The 25,960-nt window shown below is 37.9% G+C and overlaps 2 protein-coding genes across 2 annotated transcripts in view; one reads left to right on the top strand and one right to left on the bottom strand.

Annotated features, from left to right (window-relative positions):
• LOC116715893 (nidogen-2-like) overlaps positions 1-8,612 on the bottom strand; it is a 50,184-nt gene extending 41,572 nt beyond the window's left edge. Inside the window, 4 exon segments of the mRNA XM_032556604.1 lie at positions 6,804-6,920; positions 7,099-7,140; positions 7,142-7,285; positions 8,359-8,612. Coding sequence (XP_032412495.1) covers positions 6,804-6,920; positions 7,099-7,140; positions 7,142-7,285; positions 8,359-8,568 — 513 coding nt within the window. The 5' untranslated portion in view covers positions 8,569-8,612.
• Positions 8,613-12,632: 4,020 nt separating this feature from the next.
• Positions 12,633-16,237, top strand: LOC116715921 (prostaglandin E2 receptor EP2 subtype-like). The gene is made up of 2 exons (XM_032556683.1): positions 12,633-12,805; positions 14,988-16,237. The coding sequence occupies exon 2, from the start codon at positions 15,084-15,086 to the stop codon at positions 15,969-15,971; it is 888 nt and encodes a 295-aa protein (XP_032412574.1). The 5' UTR covers positions 12,633-12,805; positions 14,988-15,083; the 3' UTR covers positions 15,972-16,237.
• Positions 16,238-25,960: the final 9,723 nt, after the last annotated feature.

Genomic DNA, 25,960 nt, shown 5'->3' with positions numbered 1-25,960 from the left:
CTAAATAACCCATATTCAATTGTTAGTGGTATTATAACAAAGTGGAAATGATTGGGAATGACACCAACGCTGCCAAACTAAAGAGACCTTCATGATCAAAGAACTCCATTCAACCCTTAAGTCCCCAAGTGCAATGCAATGCTTCTGGTGAAGTGGTATAATGTTTTATTGGAACATGTTTCCATGATGCCATTGGAGACATGTTCTCTGCTGGTCTGTAGAGTGGTGAATGTTACCTCTCTTTCTGGCAATCCAAAGGATTTTTTTGGTCATTTCTTGGCAACGGCCAGAAGGAGACTTACCTAACCGCACTGTGTCCAGAGTAACATCTAGTGTTGAAGGGTTTTTTCCGGAGTTACATCTCTTCGCATTGGTTCCAGTGAAAGGAATGCCAACATATTTCGGATAATTCAATGCTTCAAGATGACTGTACACCAGTACACAAAGTAGGGTTTGTAAAAACATGGATGAGTGAGTCTGGTGTGGAAGAACTTCACCGGAAACCCCATCTTAGAAGAGCGGAGCCTATTAAACGTTGTCCAACACATTATGGGTTAAGAATGGAGCATCCATTAAGTTCTATTGCGACCTAATACTTTCACAGTTTAGATCTGCTTAAGTTGGGGAACAAGCAGACAGTTGTCAGCAGGGAAAGCTGGGGGAAACGGATATTGAAGTTTGGACACTCAATCATAATGAAGAGAGAAATACCTCCAGCACTAAACAGTTTGAATGTAAAGATAAGCCTCTTCCTGGGTTGGCTTATTGCTGTTTGTCTTGGGTTTGGCCCAAGACCTTCTCCTTATGGAACATGGTCAAAACGACTCCACTAGAATACGCCCAGAGGGCATTCAAAGTATACTTAAGATAACATCAGTCTTTTTGAGGCAAGTAAATACCCATTTTTCTCTATAACATGAGACCAATCCCATTTCCAACATCATTCATAGTTACACATCATTCATAGTCAACTGGTGAATGTTGAAACAAACAAATACTTGTTCATCCTCCATTCAGCTCTCACATCACCACAACAAACTGTAAAGGAACGAAAGTACATTTCCACCACTATCCATTTGTCTCATGTGGAGCAGGACAGCAGAAAACTTTCACTTCTAGTTCCACTTTCTGGACTCTCTAAAGGTTTGGTTAAAGAGTTTGGGGGGGTGGATGAACTGGAAGGAAATGGTGCAGGTCTGCTAGGTTTAGGCAACGATGAACTGAACATCTTCTGACAAGAACACTAAAGAAAAACAGCAGCTAGAGTTTACGTATGATGAAGAAAAGCCAAATACCTCTTGAAAAAATGCTTGAGTTTTTCTCTCCCCATAATGATCACATGTAGTCACATTCAATAAATTAGAACAGATATGTTCCTATGAGGTCTGTCAGATTTTGAATATAACCTTTAAGCAGGTATTGATTTGTCTTTACCATGGGAATAGACAATGGGAGGATACAATAGCACTAAGTAAATGTTGAATTTACTTGGAATGTCTTCTCTGTATGACTAATCATTGTGTTAATATTGTTGCAACCACAAATGGCTATGCTATAATCTTCAGTTCTCTCCACCTACTATAGTATGTTGGGAAAACCCCATTTTGTTATGTTTTCCTCCCAATCCCGCCTCTATCTGTTTGGTTATTTGCCAAATGCTTGTGCTGTTTCACTGCCTTGGCAAAGACCTTTTGGTGTTCTTTACAGACTCACAGCTGGAAGAAAACAAATTACAGCCAACAGAGATGAAAGGCTTTCAGAAATTGTACCTCAACACTCAACCTTCCTGCAGGCATTCCCTCACACCTTTTTCTTTTTTTAAAATAGGGTGCTGACACTAGTGGTGCTGACCAAAGACAAACACAGACATCAATTACTGCAAACCTTCTGCTGCTGCTTTTCTTTTCAGGGAGATTACAGATGATTTATGTTATGTGGGTAGCATTGTCTGCCTGATAGCTGGCCGGACTTCCCAGTAAATAATTACAATGTCTGCATTAGATTTGAAACACATAGTTTCATGTAGTGTGTTCTGTTCTGCAACATGTGTTTCACATGTTTCACATTACATATAACAAACCGCAGACCGTCACAGTCTTTAATTTAAACAACCCAAGTCCTCTGTGTTAATCAAAGTCGATATACAAGGCTTACAAAGCTTTATTTAAAACTTTATTTGGCTCACTAAACTAACTTTATGAATACCTCGCAATAGTATTCACACATTTAGAACTTTACAATTTTTGTCACATTAAGAAAAAAGATTGATACATTGATTTTAACATGCTTTACGTTAACCCCTTAAGGCCAAAGTCTCAAATCTCCGTCTAGATAGTTTTGTTATTGGCTGGAAAGCACAATGTTTCCCCTTTCAGAAACCGTTGGTATTTTTCAGATAGTGCAAAGTATCGTGGAGTGACGGTACTGCAAATTTGGCTTGTAAAAACTGCAGAGAACTCTGAAAACATGTCTACAAATGACTTAAGATGCTTCTGGTATCACTGTAAATGTTATATAATCTCTCATTTTGTGTCTCTTCGGCTGAGACATTCAACTGAATAGCTAAAAACATGAAAAGAGATATATACAACCCATAGATATATACAACCCAATTTATTCCAATACTTCTAAACAAAATCCAGTCCTTAAGAAGGCACTAAATTAGTAAATAGAATCCAGATTGATGGACTTAAACAATGAACAACAACTGCTAGGCACAATAGCAGACTGGAATGATAGGTTGTATGTTAGAATGGTCCAGTCAAAGTCAAAGGAAAGACTTGAAAATCTGTGTGAGTTTGGACTACGTGCCAAAGAAGAATGGGAAAAAACTGGAGTCTCTAGTTATGCAAACTGGCAGAGAAGCATCCCAAATTACTTGCATCTATAACCGCAGCAGTATCAACTCTTTTAAAAACCATGCATCATTTAGTAGAGGTAGCATGCTAACTGCTGAAAATACCTCCAAAGAAACCCATTTGAGTAATTACATAGAAGCGCTGCATTTCGGCGCTGTAGGTTTGCACAAATTGAAGTCAGAGGTATGTGTAGTGTGGTTAGCCTGGAGCATAATGTGGAAAAGAGGTCAGGATCCATGTTCTACATGTGTGTTTTTGGTTGCTGGTGTTTCAGCCCGTTAACCACAGAGCAGCTGCAAACAGGCAGAGACACAGACAGCAGCTGTGGTCCGGTTGCCAGTATCACCAGCGTGGCTTCATCGTGGGAACTGGCAACACAGGCACACACATTAACACACGCCACCGCACAGATTTCTGGTCAGGAACTGTGCACTCAATGTTCCACTCATGTCTTGTAAACTTTTGTGTCTGAGTTTATAAACCTTTGAATTGATTGAAGAACATTTACAGATTATATTCTTTGGTCCTTGTAAGGTTTGTTGAGATAAAAAACATATTTTTTCTGACTGGGTTCCAGATGTAATGTCGTTTTTGTCATCCTTGCCTCTTAAGAAACTGAAAAACTCAAAGAGTCCCACTGCATGTGGTCAGAATAACATGGTGTCAAAGTTGAAGAGTGGTCAGAACACGCTTTGACTGAACATAATCCAAGAAGAACCCCCAGACGTCACAGCTGGTGGGCCTCAGAAACAACAAATCTTATTCCTGAAACACTTCCTATGGTGCTAAAGAGAAAACCAAGTTGAGAGACTGGAAAACTAAAGGGGCATTCTGTATGAAATGATCGGCTTAAAACCCTCTGAAGTAGGAATCCTAATTTTCTATTGATATGGAAGAATTTTCACCCATTCTTTGCTGAATTCCTTCAAGTCGGCCACTATTTTAAGGGTTTTTCTCACCATCTCAGTCAGATTTAAGTCTGTACTTTAACCAGGTCACTCCAAAACCTTAATTTATTGGGGATGGCGGGACATTCTCCTTCAGGATTTTCACCAATAACAGAAAACATAACAGTCCCTGTTGGTACATTGTTTGTTTTCTGAAATGCTGTGTTTGTTTTATTCTAGACGTAATGAGACAAAAGCGAATACAGACCTTAAATATATTATTTACAAATTATTTAGTAGTCTTAGCAGCATTTCTCCAGTTCTCTTCAAAATGACCACAGGTCTGATCAAATGACCTTGTTTTTATTTTTATTAAACAGAAATTTCCTGATTTTGCTCAAATGACAAAGGACATTCCCTGGAAAGGTAAATAATGCATCTGCTAGATTATTTTGGGGGAGATTGGTTGGTTTTTATGAAACTGATGGAGTGATGAACATCAATATGATTTAATAATATGTAAAAGTGAAGATAAGGTTATTGCAGAAAGATTGGAAGTGCTTACAGACACACTGCAGCTATGATGACTGAAGTGGTGAAAGAAATCACTAACATTGATCCGTTAACACATGTATTTTACTTTAAATATGTCTCATTGTTTGAATTGTGCTTTGTTGTGAACCATTTTGTCCTGTCAGTTAATACTTGTGATATTATTACTAAAAAAATCAAAAATAAAGTATTCTAAAGAAACAAAAACTGAAAGCTTTTCTGTAGAAATCATTACCAAAGTAAGCAAATATACAAACTTAATATACCAACGTCTTTGTGTTCAAATTGATTTATGCTAGTAGCATTTTTAGAAGGTATATAGGTTTATGCATACAAGTCAGAAATCTATCTTTTTAAGCAAGAATGATGCGAATGGTGACTCTTTTGCTTTATTGGTCTTCATGTCTGATATTTGTTTCCTTAAGCACTTCTTGTTTCCCGTCCAACTCCAGAACACCCCACAGTCTGGCCCTTCCCCCAAAACGCCACCCCATGACTTCTTATACACAACCCTAAGAACACACACCTCAGATTAATCAGTTCACACACACACATACCACCCCCAGCCCCCTTCCACCCCACCTGCACCTCTGGCTAATCTCTTCAAAGGAAGATGCTATCAGTCCAAAGGAGACACAGTGAAGCAGAGACACCAATCCGTTCCAAAGGATGGATCCTTAAACTACAAACTCCAGTAGAGGCATTTTGTACCCCAGATCAGGAGACTTATCCTGATTTAAACATTGGCATCACTGCAGTCAAACCAAGCTCAAGGTACTGAGCAAAGTCCTAAAGTGCTTGATAATTGTTTCAATATTTGGCTTTGATCAGACAACAAGATAGAAATAAATCTAAAAGAAAATATACAAGGAAAGCAAAGACAAAGAGCAACCACTGCTGAGAGGGTTGGACGGTCACAGAAAGATTCCTTGGGGGTTTTCCTTGAATCTGCCACTCCCTTCATCCCACCATCCCACAAGCTGCACACCAGGAACTACAAAGCAATGTTTGTTCAATCGATCACCTCAGTCTGCCTGGCTTTACTTAGAGTCTTTCCCAGGGTTCAACCGAAGCAAAGTTTCTGATGCAGTTCAAGAAAAGCTTTTCTAATGGGCCTGTAACTGTGACTTGTTTAAAATGAAGGGCCTATATTTTTCACAACATGTAGTCACTCAGAAAGTATTGAAACTTTATGCTTTTCATTGAATTAGAGTTATTTGTGATGAAAAGGGAGGATGAAGACTCCCGCTGTGGATCTCTGCAACTCCTCCAGAGTTACTATAGACATGTTGAATGTTATTGATAAGTGATCGTCTGAACGGAGCTAATTTAAATACCTGCTATGCAATTGATCTGTCAGAGATGGTAAGTGGGTTGTATTATTTATTTTTTTACTGAACCCAAACACTGGATTCTACACTTCTACATGTTAAGGTTTTCAAAGTCAAGCTATTACCTGACCCTTGTAATGTGATACATTAGTAGCAAGCACTGTGTCCCTTTTTATTTTATATATCATGCTGTATATTTAAGATTTAGCGTGTTATGTTGGTAGTTTAGGTAGGCTAATAGCTAAAACCAATGGTATTGATCTTCGGTGAGTAGGTTTTTGCCCCTCCAGCAGGAAGAAGGCGGGATCTTGTGTGTGGACAGCCGTGTCTTGGTGGATTGGCAGTACTCCTTCCTTCATTTACATAATCCCAACAAAATACATTACAGGTTGCTGTTTTAACATAACAACGTGGATTTTCAAAGCATGAGTTGTGAAATACTGTAAATCTGGTCAACTTGCTTTAGCTTATATCTTGTGGAAAGGAATGAACAGGTGCACAACATGCAGCTAGTTTAGCCCACTTATTGCGGCCATTCATCATGGGAGCAGCAGCTGGAGCTGGGCACATCTGTCAAACAGCTCCTGCAGGGAAATCCTGGTTGAATTTTTTGTTGACCGTTTTAATCGTACGGACATAAGACACATACTTTGTGCACTTACTATTTGTTGGTTCTAGCATTTGTTGAAGACTTTAGTGATAACTGTTGATTCATTTATTGGTAGTTGCAAGGTAAACAAACGTGACTCAAGTTGTAGCCTACAGCTAAACTCTTGACCCAGTTTCAGCAACTTATTTCCTCTCTACATTCCTCTCAAAATCCCCAAACTATATGAAACAATATTCTAGAAACTTTATGAAGACTAGGTAACAGGAGAGTTGGTCTATGCTTGAGTGGGCAAGGTTAGTGTGGGAACTGGAGGAAGGAGTAATGGGTTGGTAGGGCAGGGGACTCTTTGATGACACTTAAAGATGGCCTCTGACCCTTTAAAAAGGTTAAGAGGCAGATTAGGAGGGGAAAGGTGGGGGTTATGTACCTCCCACCTCAGGATTAGTATGAGCGAAACACGATTTACAGGAATTTGGGACTGTGTGTCTCCAGAACACCAAAGTCCGCTAGCAGGGGGGTTGAATTTGGACAAAGATTGTGAGTGTTGTACCTTTGTCTGCCTTACCTTGTTGGTAGCGCCAGTGGCTCGAGCTTGTTCTTCGTACGCAGCGACGTTTTCCCACGTTGCCACCACGGCGTGTGTGGGAGTGAATTTTGCATCTGGGAAGCCCCGGTGAACCTCCTGGAGGTGTAAGATGAATGAACCAACGGATGAAGAGAGGAGAGAATGACAAATGAACAAGGGAAGGACAATGGAATGCACTAATGGAGGATGAACCAAAAGGGGAAGAAGCCAAATCTGAAGCACGGTTTTTACATTTTTGAAGTTTGAAAACCAGACAACTTCAAATCCGACATACCTGAGCAAATCTGTTAAGTACACTGGGTGTTTCAGTAAGGCGGGTAGTAAATGTTTCCTCGTCCTCCACTTGTGTCAATGTCGGCCAGGAACGGAGCCACAACGGGGAAGTCTGTAGGCAGACCATCATCAACATACTGCTTTTCCATTGGCAGGTCCTGAGCCGAGACGATGCCATTCGTGGCCACCTAAACCAAGACACAAATCTTTGGTGTTAAAAATGACTCCAAATGAACCCACATCCCCTATAAGCCACTGGAACCCCCGGGAACCACATAATGAACCTCTTCATTACCTCCCTAAACCACTGAAACAGCCCCAAGGATCCCCTGTCTGGACCTGATTATGTTTAGGAAACCAGCAAACCACATTTAAATGACTTTCAGTCTGATATTATCCTTGATGGTAGAGCATGACCAATAATTCCTGTGAAGTGTGATGCAAAGAAGCACAAAATGTGAACAATTAGAATCAGAACATAAAATGATTACTGCCCACACTGACGAACTTTTACTAGAAACATCCCTGTTTAGTACTCACTTTATTAGGTACATATGTTTAATTACTTAATGTTTCCAATTTAAATGTCAGTTTAAATTGGGAAATGGCAGTACAAAAGCCTTTAAATGACTTGATGAAGTTCAAACCAATGTTTGTTCACTAATGTTTTCAAACCAACCCTTGCAAAACAGCTAAATTTATGAAGATTAAATTGTTGTAAAAATTGAGAAAATTTATAATTTTCCTTCCACTTCGCTAAATAGACCTCATAATAGATGATGGTGGCAACAGCGTGTTGTCATTCATTCATTTTTTTAGATTTTTATTAGCAAATTTAAAAATAAATTACAACACAGTGGATTCTGTAGTTTGGAAATCTGTGTAATCTGTTTCTTACCTTTTTTGTTATTATTATTACGACTAGAAATGATCATTTATTCATACAGAAAAATCTCTTGAAACTTACAAGAGGGACCTGTTAGATACATCAGCAAATGACATAAAAATAATAATAATAGCGTCACCTGCTTCGTTTATGATTGTTGAAGTACATTAATAATATTCTAACGTTAAAAAAATCTATAAACAATTATAGCTAAACAGTAATTTTCTTTTCTTTTGTTTTTTACATCTTTTTACTGCAGGAAGTCTTTCCATGTTAAGGAGAATGACAAACTGGAGCAAATTTGCAAATGCATTAGAACAAATTAAGCTGTTACAAACTAAAAATGGAGGAAAAACTAAATAAAAAGTGACTTACATAGAGCTGGGAAAAAGGGGAGTCAAAAAAGTAAAAGGGTCTCGGTAGGGTCAGCGCTCTGGATGTCTCATCGTCGCCCTCTGGTAGAATTAAATCTCCGTTCAAATCCCCGAAAGGGAACAGATCCGTCCTCCGGATGGCTGTGACCACACACACGGTGCAGCTCCAGCAGCACAGCAGAGCCGCGGTCAGCATCGCTCCTCTGTCCATGGGCAGGCCGAGCAGCTCTGGGAGCACAAACAGCCGGACTCGGAGGAGCGGAGCAGCGGAAAGGAGGGAGAACCCCCGCCGGGACCCAGCCGCTCCTGCCGGGCGGGAGGGAGGAGCTTAGCCGCGCACTGATTGGTCACAGGCGGGCTGAGTGACACGCTGCGTCCCGGTGCTGGAAGTAACATCTGGCTCGAATTAAGAGAAAAAGACAAATGGAGCATTTTTAATCCGGATGTAACAGTATCCGTTTCTCAGTACTCATGAAGACATATGGTTCCGTAACTATTTTAATACACACACGCCACACACTCAAAAACTATAAACTTTCAAAAAATATTTCTATTAAGATATTACTAATGAATTAAAGAAATCACAAACTTTAATTTGTCGTTTTTACTTTTATTTATTCAGCTTAATCAAGTCAGCGACATCAATCTGACTCATTTGTGCCATCTAGTGTCTGCACCAGTGAAATGCAGCCTCACTTTAAATCCTGTCCCACTCCTTAACTTTTCCACATTTGTCACGTTACAATCACAAACTTCACCCTATTTGGCAACACTTTATTTAAAAGGGTGTGGATAAACACGATATATGAAGGAGTTTTCATGAATGTTCATGAAGACACTTCACAAGAAGTGTAAATAATACTTTTAATGCAGGTTACTTTGCATTAAAAGTGTCATTATTTATCAAAAAACGCAACATTTTTAATTGACCTTGAATGTAACTTTTAGTGCAAATTCATTTTAAATCTCAGGTAGAAAAAGAGCAAAAAAACCAAACAGCTTTTAAAGTCAGTGTATAATCTTGTACCATGTGAATCTTCTCATTTCTGTAGCAAATGTTGACAAATTTAAACAATATATTGTGAACAAGTGTTAAATTTAGGTCATATTCTCAAGTGTTTCAAGAAGAGAGCGCTGTCTGAAACACAAAGTTGGTGATTACATGGATAAAAAAGAAAAGGACTGAAGCTTAATTTAAAAAAACCCACACAATGTTTCTTTGGAAAAAATAAAACAACCAAAAAGAAGGTAAATACTAAAAAGTAAATGAGAATCATCATCTAAATGTTACATGTGCTTTATTACGATTTCATGTGATAGATCAACAAAACGTAGTGCAAGATGATTGTGAAGTTTAGAAAAAAAATATGTATGGTATTCAACAAAAAACAAATGTAGAGAATGCTTCTCAGATTTTCAAATAAAATAGCAACAAAATTATGTGGTCAACAAAATAAAATGTCAATATGAGACACATCTGAGTGTCTTCTATCAGAACAATGAAGTTCAGATTTAATTAATAATCGAAATGTGTAATTTCATAGCGAGTTCATGGCGTAATTACTCAAATAAATCTACAGGTGGCGCCAAAGGCAAGCTTAGATTCATTTCCTTGTGGCTGCGCATGTTGAGTTAAACATGCAGTAACATACAGTTCGCTGAATTAACTTAAAAAGTAAACGCACTGGACTATACAGAGGTGGCTGAAAACTGAATAATTCTGATATTACATTAATCATCCTAAAAACTACGTGTGTTTACCGAATGCTGGCTGCTCAGGTCTCAGTGGAGACATTTTGATATTCAATAAAATTCAATCAATAATTCAGAATCAGCAGGGACTGAAATGCGTGCTGTAAACAAGGGAGTGGGAAAACCAAGGACCTTAACGTGACACAGCAACCGAGGCAGAGAGAGCTGGGAAAAAACGCAACAAGGAAGGAAAAAAAAAAACCGCAGAGAAGGAAAAGTGAAGGTAAAGGAAGTAAAATATGGTCCCATGTTACTGAGGTGAAAGAGGTGAAGGGAAGCAAATATGGAGCAAAGGAAAAAGGAAACAGCAATGTGGATAAACAAGTTGAAAGATCAGGACTTTCCTTTTAGATTTTTGAAATCTGAACCTGAACGATTAGTTATATAGCTCTTACTTTATAACAACTCTAACCAGCTTAGAATGCTTTCTAAATATATTCATATGTCTTCACATTTTATTGTGATTTTGATTGAAAAGTGAAATGAAAATGATCCATTTACATTTGTGCAACTTGAAAATCTAAATTTTATACTTTTACAGAACCATTTTTTGCAAGTTTGTGCAAAAGAAAAGCCGCCCCAGAGCATGATGCTGCCACCATAAAGGACAGTGTTTCTCAGATAATGTGCAAAATCTCTTTTTAATTAAGAAAAGTTGAGAAACCTTGTATTATCTTCCACTTCTCAATTATTCCTTTTTTGTGTTGACCTATCGTATAAAATCCAATCAAAATTCATCATGTTTGAGGTGAAGAAGAATGAAAATTGTGGATTATGAATGCTTCTACAAGGCACTGAATATTCTAAATAAACTGAAAGTGGGCAAAAAGAGAGCCGAAGAGAGACCAGGGATGATGAGACAAAATTACGCAGAGAACCATTAGGATTCATTAATGGGCCTGAATGAAAGCACTTTTGCAATTTAAAGGCTTTCAGCATACATCACTTCCCATTTCAAGACCAGACAAGCATTTTTTCTACTCTTGATAATAGGTAAAACGATGCGACAACAACATTTCAATGCATTATGGAACACTTAATATGTTTTCACTAACATAAGCAGATGTTCTGCGTCTTTGTGGCTGGCACCATAATGGCTGTCTGTTGCCAAAAAGGAATCCAGCAGAACCAAACCCTGAAAAATAAAAATAAATATTTCCAAAAAAAAACCCCGACCATTTTTAGTCACTTGTTGATTAGTTCTTTACTTTGTTGTGGCCGTAGGGGAATGGGGCCAAGCCACTGATTGTATCTCCGGGTCATAAGGGACGTATCATAAAGAAGAGAAAGTTAGATGGGAAATGAGACGCTCATATCTAAAATGTTGTAGGAGGAAACCCTTGGGACACTTTTAGGAAGCAAACACACATCTTTCACGCTCCACATTTTGACCCAGGAGAGTAGGCGCATGCACACATGCACATACTGAATGCTGCATGTTCTCAAAATATCACATAGCAAAGAGGAAGCAGTTTCTGCAGAAGGTTTTTAGAGATATGAGACGTTTCGCTGCGGCATGTACAATCTTAGCTGTTTTTTTTAAAAGAATTGCAGCCTCAGGAGCTTAAACGGGTCGCAGCGTGCAAAACTCACACCAAGATGACCGACTGTTTAAAACAAAACGAGTGTAAAAACTCTGAATTGCTTCAAACTGGGAGATTATGTCACCAGAATGCAAAAACACCAACAATAATAAGAAACTAATGTTCTCTTTGAGACCTTATCAGCCGTACGTATCAGTATATTCATTTAAAAATGTATTTCTTTAAGTTTTGCAACCACAGGATTACAGTGAGGTGGACAACATTTTCAAAGTTTTATTGAGTTTAATTCATTTCTAGTTTTGGTACAAAGTATTAAACATTACAATAATATATTATTAATTTGTGGTGCCAATTTGCAAAATGTTTTTAGGTAAATGTAACCTTCTCAGAATTTAAAGAAGAGAAACTTGAAGACTAATTTTAATTGTTTTGTGCAACAAGTGCTTTCTTTTTTTTAATGAAAATTATCACTTGTAGCTGGATAAAATTTAAATAACACGTTTTTGTGAAGATTTCTATTAACATTTTGAGGCATAATTTATGTAGTCAGTAACCTGTAAATGTAGAATGTCTGTAGGAGGAGGAAAAAATCTTAAAAGAAAAGATTTACATTTACTAATCCATCTCTAAACCTCACTTCTTCTCATAAAAGAAGAATAAGATCTGGGGAGTTTGTAAAATAATTATTTGGGTTAGCACATTTACAGATAGTGGTTTAACTGTAACAAACTGTGGAAAAGTTGAACAGGTAAAACGATTGGGAGGGAAAAAACTTTATTTATTTCTGTATATTTGTTTTAAATCCAGACTCCCGTTGAAAGTTCCATGTAAACGGATCTGCATACAGAAAGCTGAACATTACCGAGGTACTTCCCAGAATGCAAAGGCGTGGCGGCCAGCTAACCAGCTCAAACTTGCACAGCGGCTGTGGGCGTGGCTGCGGCGTGACGTCACCGCCCCGCTCTCTGAGCCCCAGTCAATTCATGCCCGCTTCATCACATCGCGTCGCGCCTCACCCCTACCAGCGGCTCACCTTCAGAGCAGCGCGATCCCAGAGGAACCAAACTACACCTGGATGTTTAGGAGCTGAACTTGGTTTGTTTGAATTAGAGGATGGCAGAAACGCGCTGGAGGGATTCACTTTGACGGCAGGTGAGAACTTTATCATCCAGGTGTTTTTGGTCGCTGGGGGGTCCACGCGGATCTGACAGTAAGGGACACGCGCTGGGTTTTTTTCGCTCCGTGTAAATATTTCCGCGATGTAAATAAAAACGCTAGACAATGCTTTACAACCCGCTTTGGCACAATGTAGAAAAATGAAATTAAAACTCCAGGTTTTAAACAAAATTCTTCTTGTCCAAACATTATTATTATTATTACTATTAAGCCTTATTTTCTTTCTCTATATACATTTTAATCTCGGAGTATGTTCAAAAGCTGTCATTTGTAGATTTGACGCAGCCAACAGCTGGACACATCTGTTGGAGATGCGGTTTGTGGCTAAAAGTTGGAGGCAATTCTTCCTCTTCATATTGATTCAGTGAGATCTGATGCCCCCGTTCTTCAGCAGGAAAAGAGAAAGCGAGTCAGATAAATGGTTGCAGGGCCACATAATCATGCAAGTTTCAAAGAACTATGTGCTTGGAAGAAAAGCTCACAAACCTAATTTGGTATTTAAATCCCATTTTTACCTTTACTTTTACTTCCACTTCACTTTATGTGAGTAAATTGTTTTCAGTTCTTGTGTGTCCAGCCCCTATGAAAAATGAGAGTTTCCAGCTTCTTGTTTTAGCAAAAAAATTAAATATGCATTTCTGACAAAATTCCCATGAAGTTTGTCGCTATAAAATCTGGAAAGGTTGACTGAGTTTGAATCCCTCCTTGAAGCGACGTAATTTGAGCATGGCAGCACCTGCAGGAATTTACAGGTCTAATGTTCGAGCAAGAATTGTTTCCGAAACAAGACGCTTGAATATCTGAGCATACGTGCATTTCATGCATTTCTCAGGAAATGGGATGACAGTTTACAGTTCAGCTTGTCAGCTGATGGCTGTTAAATCATAAGATGAGGAACTAATCCTGGTTTCGCAACTCTACAACTGGAGCAGTACTGAATGTTGTAAAATATGCAACGCATTACTTCTTTAATTACAGATGTACTAACTTAACGTATGCTCCGTACAATGCAAGTTATTCTACACAAAGTGATGAAACATCAAATTAGAGCGGTGCAGTGAGTCGGTTGTTGACGTCGAGTCCAAACAGTCTGAAACTCAGGGAAAAAAGTAAACATTATTTACCGATGAGACTTTTAGGTTCTTTGTTTGATGGCGGTAGATAAGCATATAAAAGCAGGTTTTACAACCTTGGAGCAAAGTTATCTGATGTTCGAGCAGAATCAGAGGATCTGCTTTCCGTAAAACGGTTCTGCAACCTGCAGGAAGTTAAAATGGGTTAAATATATGAAGGTAATTTTGAGAATAATTTTCCCAGCATAATAATAATGAGGTTACAATGATTTTTTTTGTTTTATTCCATATTAGGCTTAAACATATCTCCTCTTTTACATAAACATGGCAGGTTTAATTCAAGAAAAAGTTTTTGTCGATGTTCTAAAAACGTGTTTTATTAATTCAGTCAAAACAAGTGTATCAGTAGTCTTGTAGATTTTGAGGCTTTCCACTAATTTCATTTTGTTGGAGTGAGAAAAAAACTTTAGATTGTAAAAATTGTAGATCTGACTACTAGGAAATGAAATGTAACAGCAGCCGCGCTGATAACGTGATTGGTTTTACTGAATTGAACTCTTTTTAATCAAACTTCAAATAACCTTACAGGAAACATCTTGGTCTGCACAATGTTCTTTCAAGTGGTCAGAATTTTATGAAATCTCATTTAAAATAATCGTGACTAATATTTGACTATTGACTATTTTGACTGGACTATTTTTCCTATGCCAAAAGAAAAAGAAACGCACGCTGGACATGTCAGGGAAAAAAATGGAGGCCAGAGGACTTTTTATACCAATACATTTGTACCATAATTTGGATATTTTGTTGCTTTGATAACTGATGATTTAAGGTCATTCTTAGTTTTTGCTTTTTTTAATAAAATGTATAATTTTGATTTTATGACTACTGTTCTCCATAATTCATTAAAGTATCTAACTACAAAGAGAAATGAAATGATATACAATGTTTTGGTATGTTAGTACAAGATTTTTAGGAAGAGATGAAATTGCAACAGAATATTAACTACCTGCTGGATTAGCTAATGAATTGTTTAATTGTTGCTGCGCTCAATCTCTAAAACACTTTTCTGTTTGTTTTAACAGGATGGCTCCAGACAACTACTTAAAGATCCATTTTTAAGCTTCTGCTGAAATTGCAGGAACAGTTTTTCATTAAAGGAAAGAAGAAAGGCTTCTGCCATGTCAGAAAACAAATATACCATATGCCACTCCGAAGACGATATAAAGCATAATGAATCCCCAAAGATCAGCGCCATCATGTTTGGCTTAGGAGTCTTTGGGAACGTTGCTGCCTTGGTGATCCTGGAAATCCGTCGGCGAAGGGACTCGAGAGCTAATGACAGGCGGCACAGAGGATTGTTCCACATCTTCATCAATTTTCTGGTGTTCACAGACCTGGCTGGAACCTGCCTGACCAGCCCCGTAGTTCAGATTGCCTATGCATGGAACAAGACCTTGGTTGGGATGGCTCCTATGTGTAGCAATACTAGCAGTGCTGTTGACAGCTGCACTATCGGTTCTAGTAGCAGCTGCACTAGCAGTGTGTGTAAGTACTTTGGCAGCAGCATGACCTTCTTCAGCCTGGCCACCATATCGCTCCTCTTCATTACAGCACTGGACAAATGCTTTGCAATAGGACACCCCTACCTGTACAACCGGGTTGTCACCAAGAAATGGGCTTACATCACAATCTCTGTTATGTTTCTTGTATGTTTCCTATTCTGTTTGCTTCCCTTCGTGGAATTTGGTACATATGTGCAATACTGCCCTGGCACATGGTGCTTCATTGACATGAACCCCTGTGACATTAAGCACCGGGTCTATGCTAACTTATATGCCACAATTATGCTGGTGTTGGTGCTGTCGATTGTGGCCTGCAACGGTTTCGTGGGGTACCAGCTGTTCCGGATGTACCGCCGTCGCAACAGGCAAGGCTCAATGATGAAGAGCATGAGATCCAACAGCGAGCGCAAGGTGTTTGTGGCTCATGAGGTGGAGCACCTTATCCCACTGGTCTTCATGACTATCATCTTCATCATCTGCACATTGCCCATGGTGGTAAGATGACACATCTTGATGTTATCACTTAAAACATCAATCCTAGCAGTAAATGTCGATGTGTAGTTTTCTCAAGGTATTATAGAAATGCTTAGTTTTGGGCTCAGAAGATAATTGTGGTGCCAAGATAGGTGATTTGTGTCTTCCACCCAATGATAATCATTAAGCATCACTATGCAATAAACTATGCAATACTATGATTTACTAATCATAGTACTTCAACAAAGCTTCTGGCAGCTATGATTAGAAATGTACCAATCAGAAATTGACGGAGTTCTGACCTAGTTTCAGTCTACTACTAAAACTATAGCTATTGGTGACAGAGTGGACTTTTGAAAGTCTTTAGTCTTTATGAGCAATTGATAGAGTTGTTAAGGTCATTTCCTGGAAACTGTAGACCAGGGGTTGGAAACTCAAGAGGCGAAGTCCTGCAGGTTTTAGATGCACCTCTGCTCCAACAACTGATTCATATCATTGGATCACTTTACCTTTGCTCTTCTGTTTCCAAAATGCTGCCAAAATGTACAAATCTAACATTTTCCATACTGGTCACAGATCTGAAGCTCAAGACAGATGAGATGAGTCTTAAACAGAACAACTTAGATGTAATGTGTAATATATTGCCCTCTCAACAGATTTTCTGTCTAATTTAGGTCTTGATTCAGTAGACCACTCTGACATTTTCAGTTTTCTCACAATAAATCACTTAATATGACAATGAAAAGTAAAATCTTGCTCAACATTTTGCATTCTGGCAGATTTGGGGGCAAAACTGACTGGCATTTAGAAGTGTTTGTATTGTCATTCACCCTAACAAAAACCTTTCAAAAAACTAAACTGATGCCAAGGTGAAGTTTCTCTGTGGCTGTGGTATATGGTGTTTTTGTCAAATTAACACCACATAGTTAGCTTTGTCAACTATATGTAATCAACTGCTATAATATAGTAATCAACTGCTGTCATTGTCATTGTTTTGTCTCACATTTTTCAATTATGTTTTTCCCCTCTCAACTTATAACTCTGCAGATTCATTATAAAACCCCACAGCAGCAGAAACTGTAACATTGTGTGTATTACATTGTTTATGTTGCTCAAATTGCCTGTCTTTGTGATCAATTCCAGGACTCGCATTTTAATTGCAGCATTTTGCGCCACTATGGTTCAAATGTAGCGCAGTGGGGTACCTAGGGGGGCATCAGCAAAATTGCCGTGGGAGAAAATAACAGCAGCGATATCTGTCCCCAGTCTCAGAAATTAAGAGCAGATGCTGGCATCCATTACAGCTCCTGACGGTAAGCAGTTTATCTCAGCCGGCTGTAAATCACTGCCACCCGAAACACTGGCTATGCACTAGCTTTATGTGAGGTTTCATGCTGCACATTTCCTGATTTATCAGCTGTTTACGTTTGAGCAAGGACTAATAGTCCTATGACTTCACCTTGTGAAGTTCCCATACACCGAAGAATCCTATTGATAAAGACTTTGATCAAAGGAGCAAAGCGCTTCGTTGCATACAACTGGAGGCTCATTGGATGTTTGTACAAGGGTGGTGTGTGTCTCTTTAAACAGCGTTATAAGGCACTGCAGGGAGAAACACATTGGTTCATTTCAATTAGCCTGAGACTCACATTAACTTAAGATATTAAAGAGGAGGGTATGCCGTTGTACAACCAATAGTCCGGTGAAGGCTGGAATCTGCGTGAGCTTGCATCGTCTTTAACACACAAACACACACGCCCTCACACAACTGGCTTTTCCAGACTGAAAATCCAAACTACAATTCCAGTGCATGTTGGGCTAGGAACATAAAATTGCTCTACCTTTTCATTTGCTGGGGCTGTGTTTGACTTATCGAGTTTCTCTCTGAAGGTTCCAGGGAGCATGATGCTGATTCAGTGGGGAACATGATCAAACACCCACAGCACATAGTAGAGAGAAACTCCCAGAAGACTCACATGTGAGATGCTGGTATTTTCAATACCAGAGACCCAATGTCATACAGTGCTTTCAGGTAAAGAAATGCTTTCGAAGCAAGAAACAGTAGTGGTGGTACAAGTCACAAGAAGCAAAAGGGACGGGTTGGTTATCTTTATGTAATTAGTCAGTTTGGTCATAAAACAAACAGTATTTGAACTTACCAATACACAATGTTTACCAAGAAGTTTAAACACCAGAGCAGATTTAATTGTGTATATTCATCTTTGTGTAAGTTGTGACTGCATTGTATTTAATGTCAAATTTACATAACTTACTTTCTTATGTGGTTCTTAATTCTTCTGCTTTCTCCTTTAATTATAATCAATAAGCAAGAGCTTCTTTTGTTGCAATCAAGGTTTTTCCTTGATTCATACCCTAGAACTTTTCCAAAGTAGCTCTATGTGAGAAGTGGATAGAAAGACATGTATATTCTTGAAATCTTTTTTTTTTTTGAATAAACCTGTGAAATGTAAAACTTCATACTCCTACATAAAATCTAGTGCAGCGGATTTCTTCAAAAAGTCAATTAATTAGTGAATCAGTGCAACGGTGTGTGTGTGTGTGTGAGAGAGAGAGATTTAATCTGTTTTTTGTGAAGGACTCAGATGTATTCTAGAGAACAAAGCCCAAGGAACACAAAAGACAAGCCAGAAATAAAGTTGTGGAACATTTTACAACATGGTTAGGTTCTTAAAGAAGAAACTCAAGCAATGGATATGTTGCAGAGTACTGTTAGGTCTATCATGGAAGTAGGTGTAGTAGTACTTTCATCTAAACTCCAAAAACATGCAATGATTAATTCCATTTCAATGTGTAATGAAATCCCAAATTGTCCAGTCAGAATAAAGCAATCTTATTTCCACAACCCAATTTTTCAAAAACATGCACCACCAAATGTGGCTTTTGCATATGTAACAACCAACACCATTGTCGGGCCAAACAAATTGTCTCCAAATGTCCAAAACTGAAACTTACCTCCAAAAACGTTTTAATTGCAGTTGCATCAAAAAATGAATAGGGAGCTGAATAAATACAAATTATGATGTCAGAAAACATAAAACAGTTTCTTTGGGTATGAATATGTTTGCAGGGTATTGTACGAGTATTTGCTGAGGCACCCTTCCAAACCTTTCCTGTAACATGAGATCAAATTCTCTATTAATTCAGTGAACTCTTTGAGTCTGAGACGTCTGCCTCACTACATCTCAGGCTTCCAGTTCAACTCAGAGTTCTGTTGTCTGGAGAAATTCTTCAGGCAGTTCCACAGTTGGATGGTGAGTCATTTGTAAGGATGAGAACAGAACACTTGGGGAGCTACTTTGGGATCTGATCTGAGAAGAAGGATAGAAGAAAGGGTAGGGAAAGAGGGAAAAACAAATGGATTGACTTTAAATATTAGCACTATGCTGAATAAGATCAATAATTTAGAAGTAATAAAAGGTAAACATCTTGTTTCTGTGAAATCTCAGGGCAGCTGTGTTTGCAGCAAGAATTTGCATAATTTCTTTAAGTGCGTACAGGGAAGCTCAATTATCTTTGCAGCTCACAACCCAGCTGATCTAAAAACAGAATGTGTTTAGTCAAATGGCTAGCCAAGTTCATTTTATATCTGCATGAATAAACTGATTGTCCATTCCTTGAAAGCACAGTCTGTTCTAATAGCCCAGTAATCCATATTAATTCTGTTAAATAATCTAGTAAAGTATTTTGTTAAACAAAATTAGAGTCAGTATGATAATAGACTACCTACAAAATTGTTTTCCTTCCACTTTGGGGCCAGGTTTTGCCTAAGGAATGTTGAGTAGCACAAGGAATATGCAATTCTAGCCCATTTTCCTTGCATGGAAGCAAAACATGAGAGGGAGAGATATCTGGGGAATACCATAAATATCTTTCTCCTGTCAGATTATGTCCTAAAAGGGTCTTGGTTGTTGAAAACTAACATTTATAGACATGACCCAAAACCTTTTATTACTTGAAAAATGTAAAGAAAGAAGCACAAAATAAATGTATAAATCTGTGTGAAGACTGTATGTGTTTTGTACAGTATTGCAATATATTGGAAATAACATAATTATATAAGGATAATGCTTATGTTTGATTTGTGAGCACCACTATTGCATTGTTTGTATGATTGAATGGAAATGATTTTTTCTCTATAAAAGACCTCAAAATGTCTCTAATGATGTGCACCTCTTACCCATATTATGTAAATGGTGTGTGAATTGGTGTGTTTACTACATGAAATCTAGTCCTCACAAGTACTACTGCTAGCGTTAAACACTTGGGTGTTGAATAAATAATGTTTTGTCTTTTAAAGTTATAATTTGTAGCATTGCATTAAAAATATAATTAAAAAAGTATCTTGAACTCTATAAAATGGACAGTAATATATACTGTATATATAACTTTTAAGTCAATAAAAATCAGCATAACCTAATGACAAAAAAAATTACTGAAACAAATAAAAGGCTGGGTCATTTACAGAATGGTGCAGAATAGAATTTTCTAAGAGGAATAGTAAAAACTCAAAAAGACCAACAGCATGGAAAATCCTGGAATCCTATTTTTTTCTCTCAACAGCTAGATTCTGTCCAAATTACCTGCATTGCTTAGCTGCTGAGTAGAATAGAAAACACAATCCACTTAGGAGATATAATTCACATCTCAGCAATATTGTGGCAGTGTCATACATCATTCCTCGTTCAAGCGTCTACTGCCCCCACTGTTTTGCAAATATTGATAAAGTTGCATCATTCAATGGAAAAAATAGAAGGGAGATCTCTTTCTGGCAGTGGACAGAATGATTGTATATTCTTTCTAACAGTGTGATGGATGATGAAATGCTAGCCTCAAAAACAAAAGTAAACAAACACAACAAAACAGCATACTCGGCTAGAACACCCCAAGGATGTTCAGTAAAGAAGGAAAAGGAAATTGATATTCTCTCAAAACTGTTTGTTTTTGTGACTCTATTGAGGATAAGCGTGCTTGTGTTACAGCTTTTGTCAGTCGCATTGGCTCAGATCTGAAATGAAATTCTCAAAACTATTTGCTCAGTTTTCAAATCATTGTGTCACTTGTGCGCATCAAAAAAGCTGCTTCTCATTCTGTTGAACACATTTCAAATGCTTGTGTACATCCATGCAAGTGATTATGTACATTTCTCTGCCTTTTCCTACATTTTCAATTGTTTATGTGATGCTGATTAAAATGTATTATAATGGATTTCTGTTGAATATTCTCAAGCTCCACAACATGTAAACATAACTTAGTTGCACAAGTCTTAACTATGCAAAATGATTGAACAAGTTGTCATAATATGTCAAGCATATTTACACGCATTTCCATAAGACATTTTTTCTGAATCTGTCCTGAATTGGTAAGCTGTTTCTATGTGAATCCTGACTTTTTCTAACAAAGATAAACATGTGCACCATTAGCTCAGCCAGATGTAGCCAGAGCACAACATGATGTTAGAGGCAGAAGAAGGGTTAGGGTTATGCCAATTTCCTTTTTTCCAGCATCATTTGGCATTGGCTTGTGACCTTTAACAAGATGTCAATGGAGTTCCTTTTAAACGATTATCTATTCCTCAAACCTGTTGAGGATTTTTTCTCAGAATGGAGATGCAAAGCATATGACCCCCATTTGCCAGCCACATACCCAAATGTCAGTTCTGGGTCCCATGGATGCACTGCATGATCACTTCACTGCAGATGCCTGTAAAGCCTGGATATGACTCTCTAACAGATTCTTTCTACACTGCACTGGAAGAGTGAATATTTGTTGTGATATGGATGAGAATTTGTAGCCCAATTGCCAGGAATGACATGAGAGGTTTAGGAAGAGTGCATTGTAATTCCTACAGCACTGCATGCATATTTTCTTTAAGGAGATTGACCTATGTTTCAATTTCTAATTCTGTTTTCTAATTCTAATTTCTAATAATGTGGGGTTCTGTCAAGGGATTATGAGAAATAGTTTGCTTATCTTTTGTAATGAAGTAAATAGATAAGTTTCTAAAAAAAAGAAAAGTGAAATAAAATCATCACAGTCTGACAGACCCCAAATACAGACAAATCACAATGTTTATGTCAATGGGATACAGCACTATATCAGTTGATTCGGACGCAGACAGGAAACCGGTATAGTACAGGATACAAAAGAACCACGACGATGTGCAACAGAAGAAACCAGTGTGAAGTGACTAATTAATTAAATGCATCAGTAACAGCTTTATGAGGAGCATGAGAATATAGAACTAAAAGAAAATACCTAACTGATGCAGAATGAATACAAAGGAAACACTGAAATCAATGAAACGAGAGAAAACAATAAACATGAACAAACTCTGAAGATGAAACAAAATACATAATAACACAGATGTAAAAATCTACAAAACTAACAAAACTCAAACCCCAAGTGATAGACAGACAGACAGACAGACAGACAGCATATCTAGAAAAGGCATTTTTAGCTTTTAGACTCTGTAGTGAGGAAAGTAGTCAGAAACAAGTTCAGAAATTATTTTTGAAAATTTCATCATTCCACAGGGGGTATATTTCTTTCTATAGATGTTTAATCTTAAACCAGTGCAGAATCAAAAAATAATGCTAAGTTGCTGAATATAATATTCAGCCCACCACAGGCGGTTCGGACAGCAGGATGTTCAGACTGATGGCAGGCTGTGTTTAACTGCAGTACGCCTTTAGACATCAATCTCCTCCATATAGGACGGTAGGTATTTCATTGAAAATAGCACACAATTTCTTTTCTTCAGTTTTATATCATTTTTAAAGCTGTCAAAACCAACCACCTTGCAAAGCTGTCAAGGTGATTGCCACATTTTTATACTCATATCATTCTGTTTTCCTTTGCCTTTTTTCTTTTGTTTACCATTTATTTCTATAACATTTGTGATACAGCTGTGACCTAACTGTGAATGCATGGAGAAAACGTGTCAGTGTGATCCATTTATTCATTCCCCACCTTCTCAGCATGGGGTCTGGAGTCTGCCAGTGTGTTAGTGAGTGCATGCAAAGCACGTGCAACTGAACACGCAGCTGTTACCCTGCCACTGTTATCAGCTTTCATGAGGGATAGAGAAGGACAACAGAGAACAGCTTGTGCAAGATTCAGTCTTAAGTGTGCGTTTGGTGTGATGGAGACAGTGAGAAGGCATGCAGTTGCAGCCTTTGTCCTGTGTGAGGCAGCAGAGATATAGCCGCTTTTCCTTCATGGCACACACTGCCGCATCATTGACACACATGAAAACTTGCACACAAACACGTTTGACGCTCCCACAGAGACACTCACCGGGGCCAACATGTTGGGCACAGATTTAGAATGGACACAACAGATCACTAGCTGGTCAAGTCTCTTCGTTTTAAATGGACACAGATGGTGATGGTGCATAAAGTATGTGGATGGGGAGGAGGAGTGCATGGCGAAAGCCTGGAATTTATTACAAAACATTGTCTTGTATGGAAGAATGGGATTTAATTCTGCCTCAACAAGAAAAAGCTGTTTTTGGCACCTTGATGAGTAGGGACAAATGTGTGAGAGCAGCTGATTGATGGAGTTGTTTTGCCTGGAGAAATGAAAAAAAGAGAAAAGGTTAGGAATGCACTGAAGCAAGACAGGGTGAGCATAAGGCAATATCTGTCTTGAATACCCCCCCCTTAAAGGATAAATATGTTTTTGTCCTTCGAAAGAATAGCAGAGTGTGGCTCCGTCCTCATCTGAGTTGAATGGAGGCTGTTCTGTGTAGTCATTCATATAGTAATCCTTCAAGCATTTATCAGAGAGGTCTTCTCTGTGAAGACATTTTCACTTCATCTCAGAAATCATTCCTGTCCTCCAAATGGCCCAGTGATGAGTGACAGGCCACACATTGCTACCTCTGGCCCTAACAGGTGGTGCATGATGATGTGCTTCTGCCACATACACACATCCACACGTGCATGTGCAGGAAGAGAGGGCAGGTAATGAAAAACACCTGCGGTCTTGACAACTGACACCTAAATAATAAATATTAAATAGAAAATTAGGCATGCTAAATATGCAGCACGCTAATTAGAAAGAGTCGCAGCGGTGACTGTTGTAACAGTGAGACTCATTGGGTTTCTGGCATTGTGTTCTTATAAATAGATTCATGAGGCAAAGTGGTCCGCTCAAGGTCTGCTAACCAAGGTGGGATGTGGGAAATAATAACATCTGAATTCTGATGATTGGTAATGAGAATATAAACTGTAAATATACACAATTTTGTATTTGCTTCTGTTTCCAGTGTTGTATACTTCTATCTGCCCTGTGTGTTTCTCAACTGGGGATTGAATTGCTAAAATTATAATATATCATGGCATGTTTTGTCAGCATATGAATATACGTATATATCCTGTCTTGTACACACACACACACACACACATATATACAGTACAGACCAAAGGTTTGGACACACCTTCTCATTGAATTCAATTAGAAAGTGTGTCCAAACTTTTGGTCTGTACTATATATATATATGTAAGCAATATATTATATAATATATATTAGCAAAAATATACCCTCAGAAAAAATAAGCTGATTTCAGATCATTCTGCTGTTTGTATGGAAGTTTGACTTTCTAATTTTAAGACATGGATTGCATTTTACAACCTCAGACTTTTAACTGTATTAAAGAATAAGACAAAGTAGTTCATGATTGTAAAGTATATTACAAATCAGACTTGAATTTTCAATTTTTTACACAAAAAAAAAAAACTGAAAAGAATGTGTTTGGATTCGACTTTACACTGGAGAACATCCATTTCTTGTGATTACGCTTGCAAATTTTGGGTGTCTGCCTTTACCAGCTTTGTAGAAAGAGACTCAATTTGTTCTACTAATTTGTGCATAATAGCTCAGGCTTTCTCAGAACAGATGGTACCACAAAGTTTCAAGTTTTGCTACAGTTTATCAATCATAATTAAGTCTGTACATTAACTGGGGCATTCTAAAACATAAATCTGCGTTGATTTAGCCATTCTATTGTAGCTCTGAATACATCTTTAGGGTTACTTAGGAGGTTTTCTTTTGGATTGCTCTATGTTTAGCTTCATTCATGTTTCCATCAACTCTGACCCACTTACTCTTTAACAGCTAAAGAAAAATAGTCTTCAAAATGACAATACTGATGTAAAGTGTGATATTTTTGGAGCACCAACTGTTTTGCATTTGAGTAAGAAAAAGTATTTTGTTATTTTTAAACTAGAGCACAAACTGGTTTATCGCATCCCCTTCATGTAGCAAACTGCAAACAGGACTTCTAATTGTTTTTCTTCAATAATAGTTTTTTTCTTACTAGTATGCCATAGAAGTCCAGAGTACAGTACTAATACGGATCTTGGGAGTTCTGCCAGAGTTACCATCATTCCCTGATTAATGCTCTTCTTACAGAGCCAATTCAGTTTAGGCAAGGCAAGGCAACTTTATTTATATAGCACCTTTCAGCCAAAGACAATTCAAAGTGCTTGTACAAAGAAGTTAAAAACAACATACAACAGAATAAAAATAAACAAAATAAACATTACAAATTTGAATAAAGTTAAAAAAAAAATAAAAATAAAATAAAAATAAAAATAAAATAAAAATTTAAGAATAGGCAGCGTCAAATAAGAAGGTTTTTAACCTTGTTTTAAATAAACTCAAGGTAGGGGCAGTCTTACAGAGAGCAGGAAGCTTATTCCAGAGTGTTGGAGCATAAAAGCTAAAAGCTGCTTCACCGTGTTTAGTTCTGACTCTCGGAATGGTTAGAAGGTTTAGGTGAATGGCAACATCTAGGGAGATTTGCTTCTCTGCCATACTCATTTCATTTTTGGATGATGACTTGAACAGTGCTCCATGACATGTTCATAACTTCAGAAATTGTTTCTGAACCTAATCCTGCTTTGATGAGGATATTATGTATTTTCCAGGCACACGGTGCAATTTTATATCACAATCAAATAACTAAGTTACCTTCTGGTGCTATAAAAGTGACT

The sequence above is a fragment of the Xiphophorus hellerii genome, chromosome 24 (genome assembly GCF_003331165.1).
Source record: "Xiphophorus hellerii strain 12219 chromosome 24, Xiphophorus_hellerii-4.1, whole genome shotgun sequence".
Classification (NCBI taxonomy): Eukaryota; Metazoa; Chordata; class Actinopteri; order Cyprinodontiformes; family Poeciliidae; genus Xiphophorus; species Xiphophorus hellerii.
Note: the sequence above shows the minus strand (reverse complement) of the source record. Positions and strands in the feature narration are given on the sequence as shown.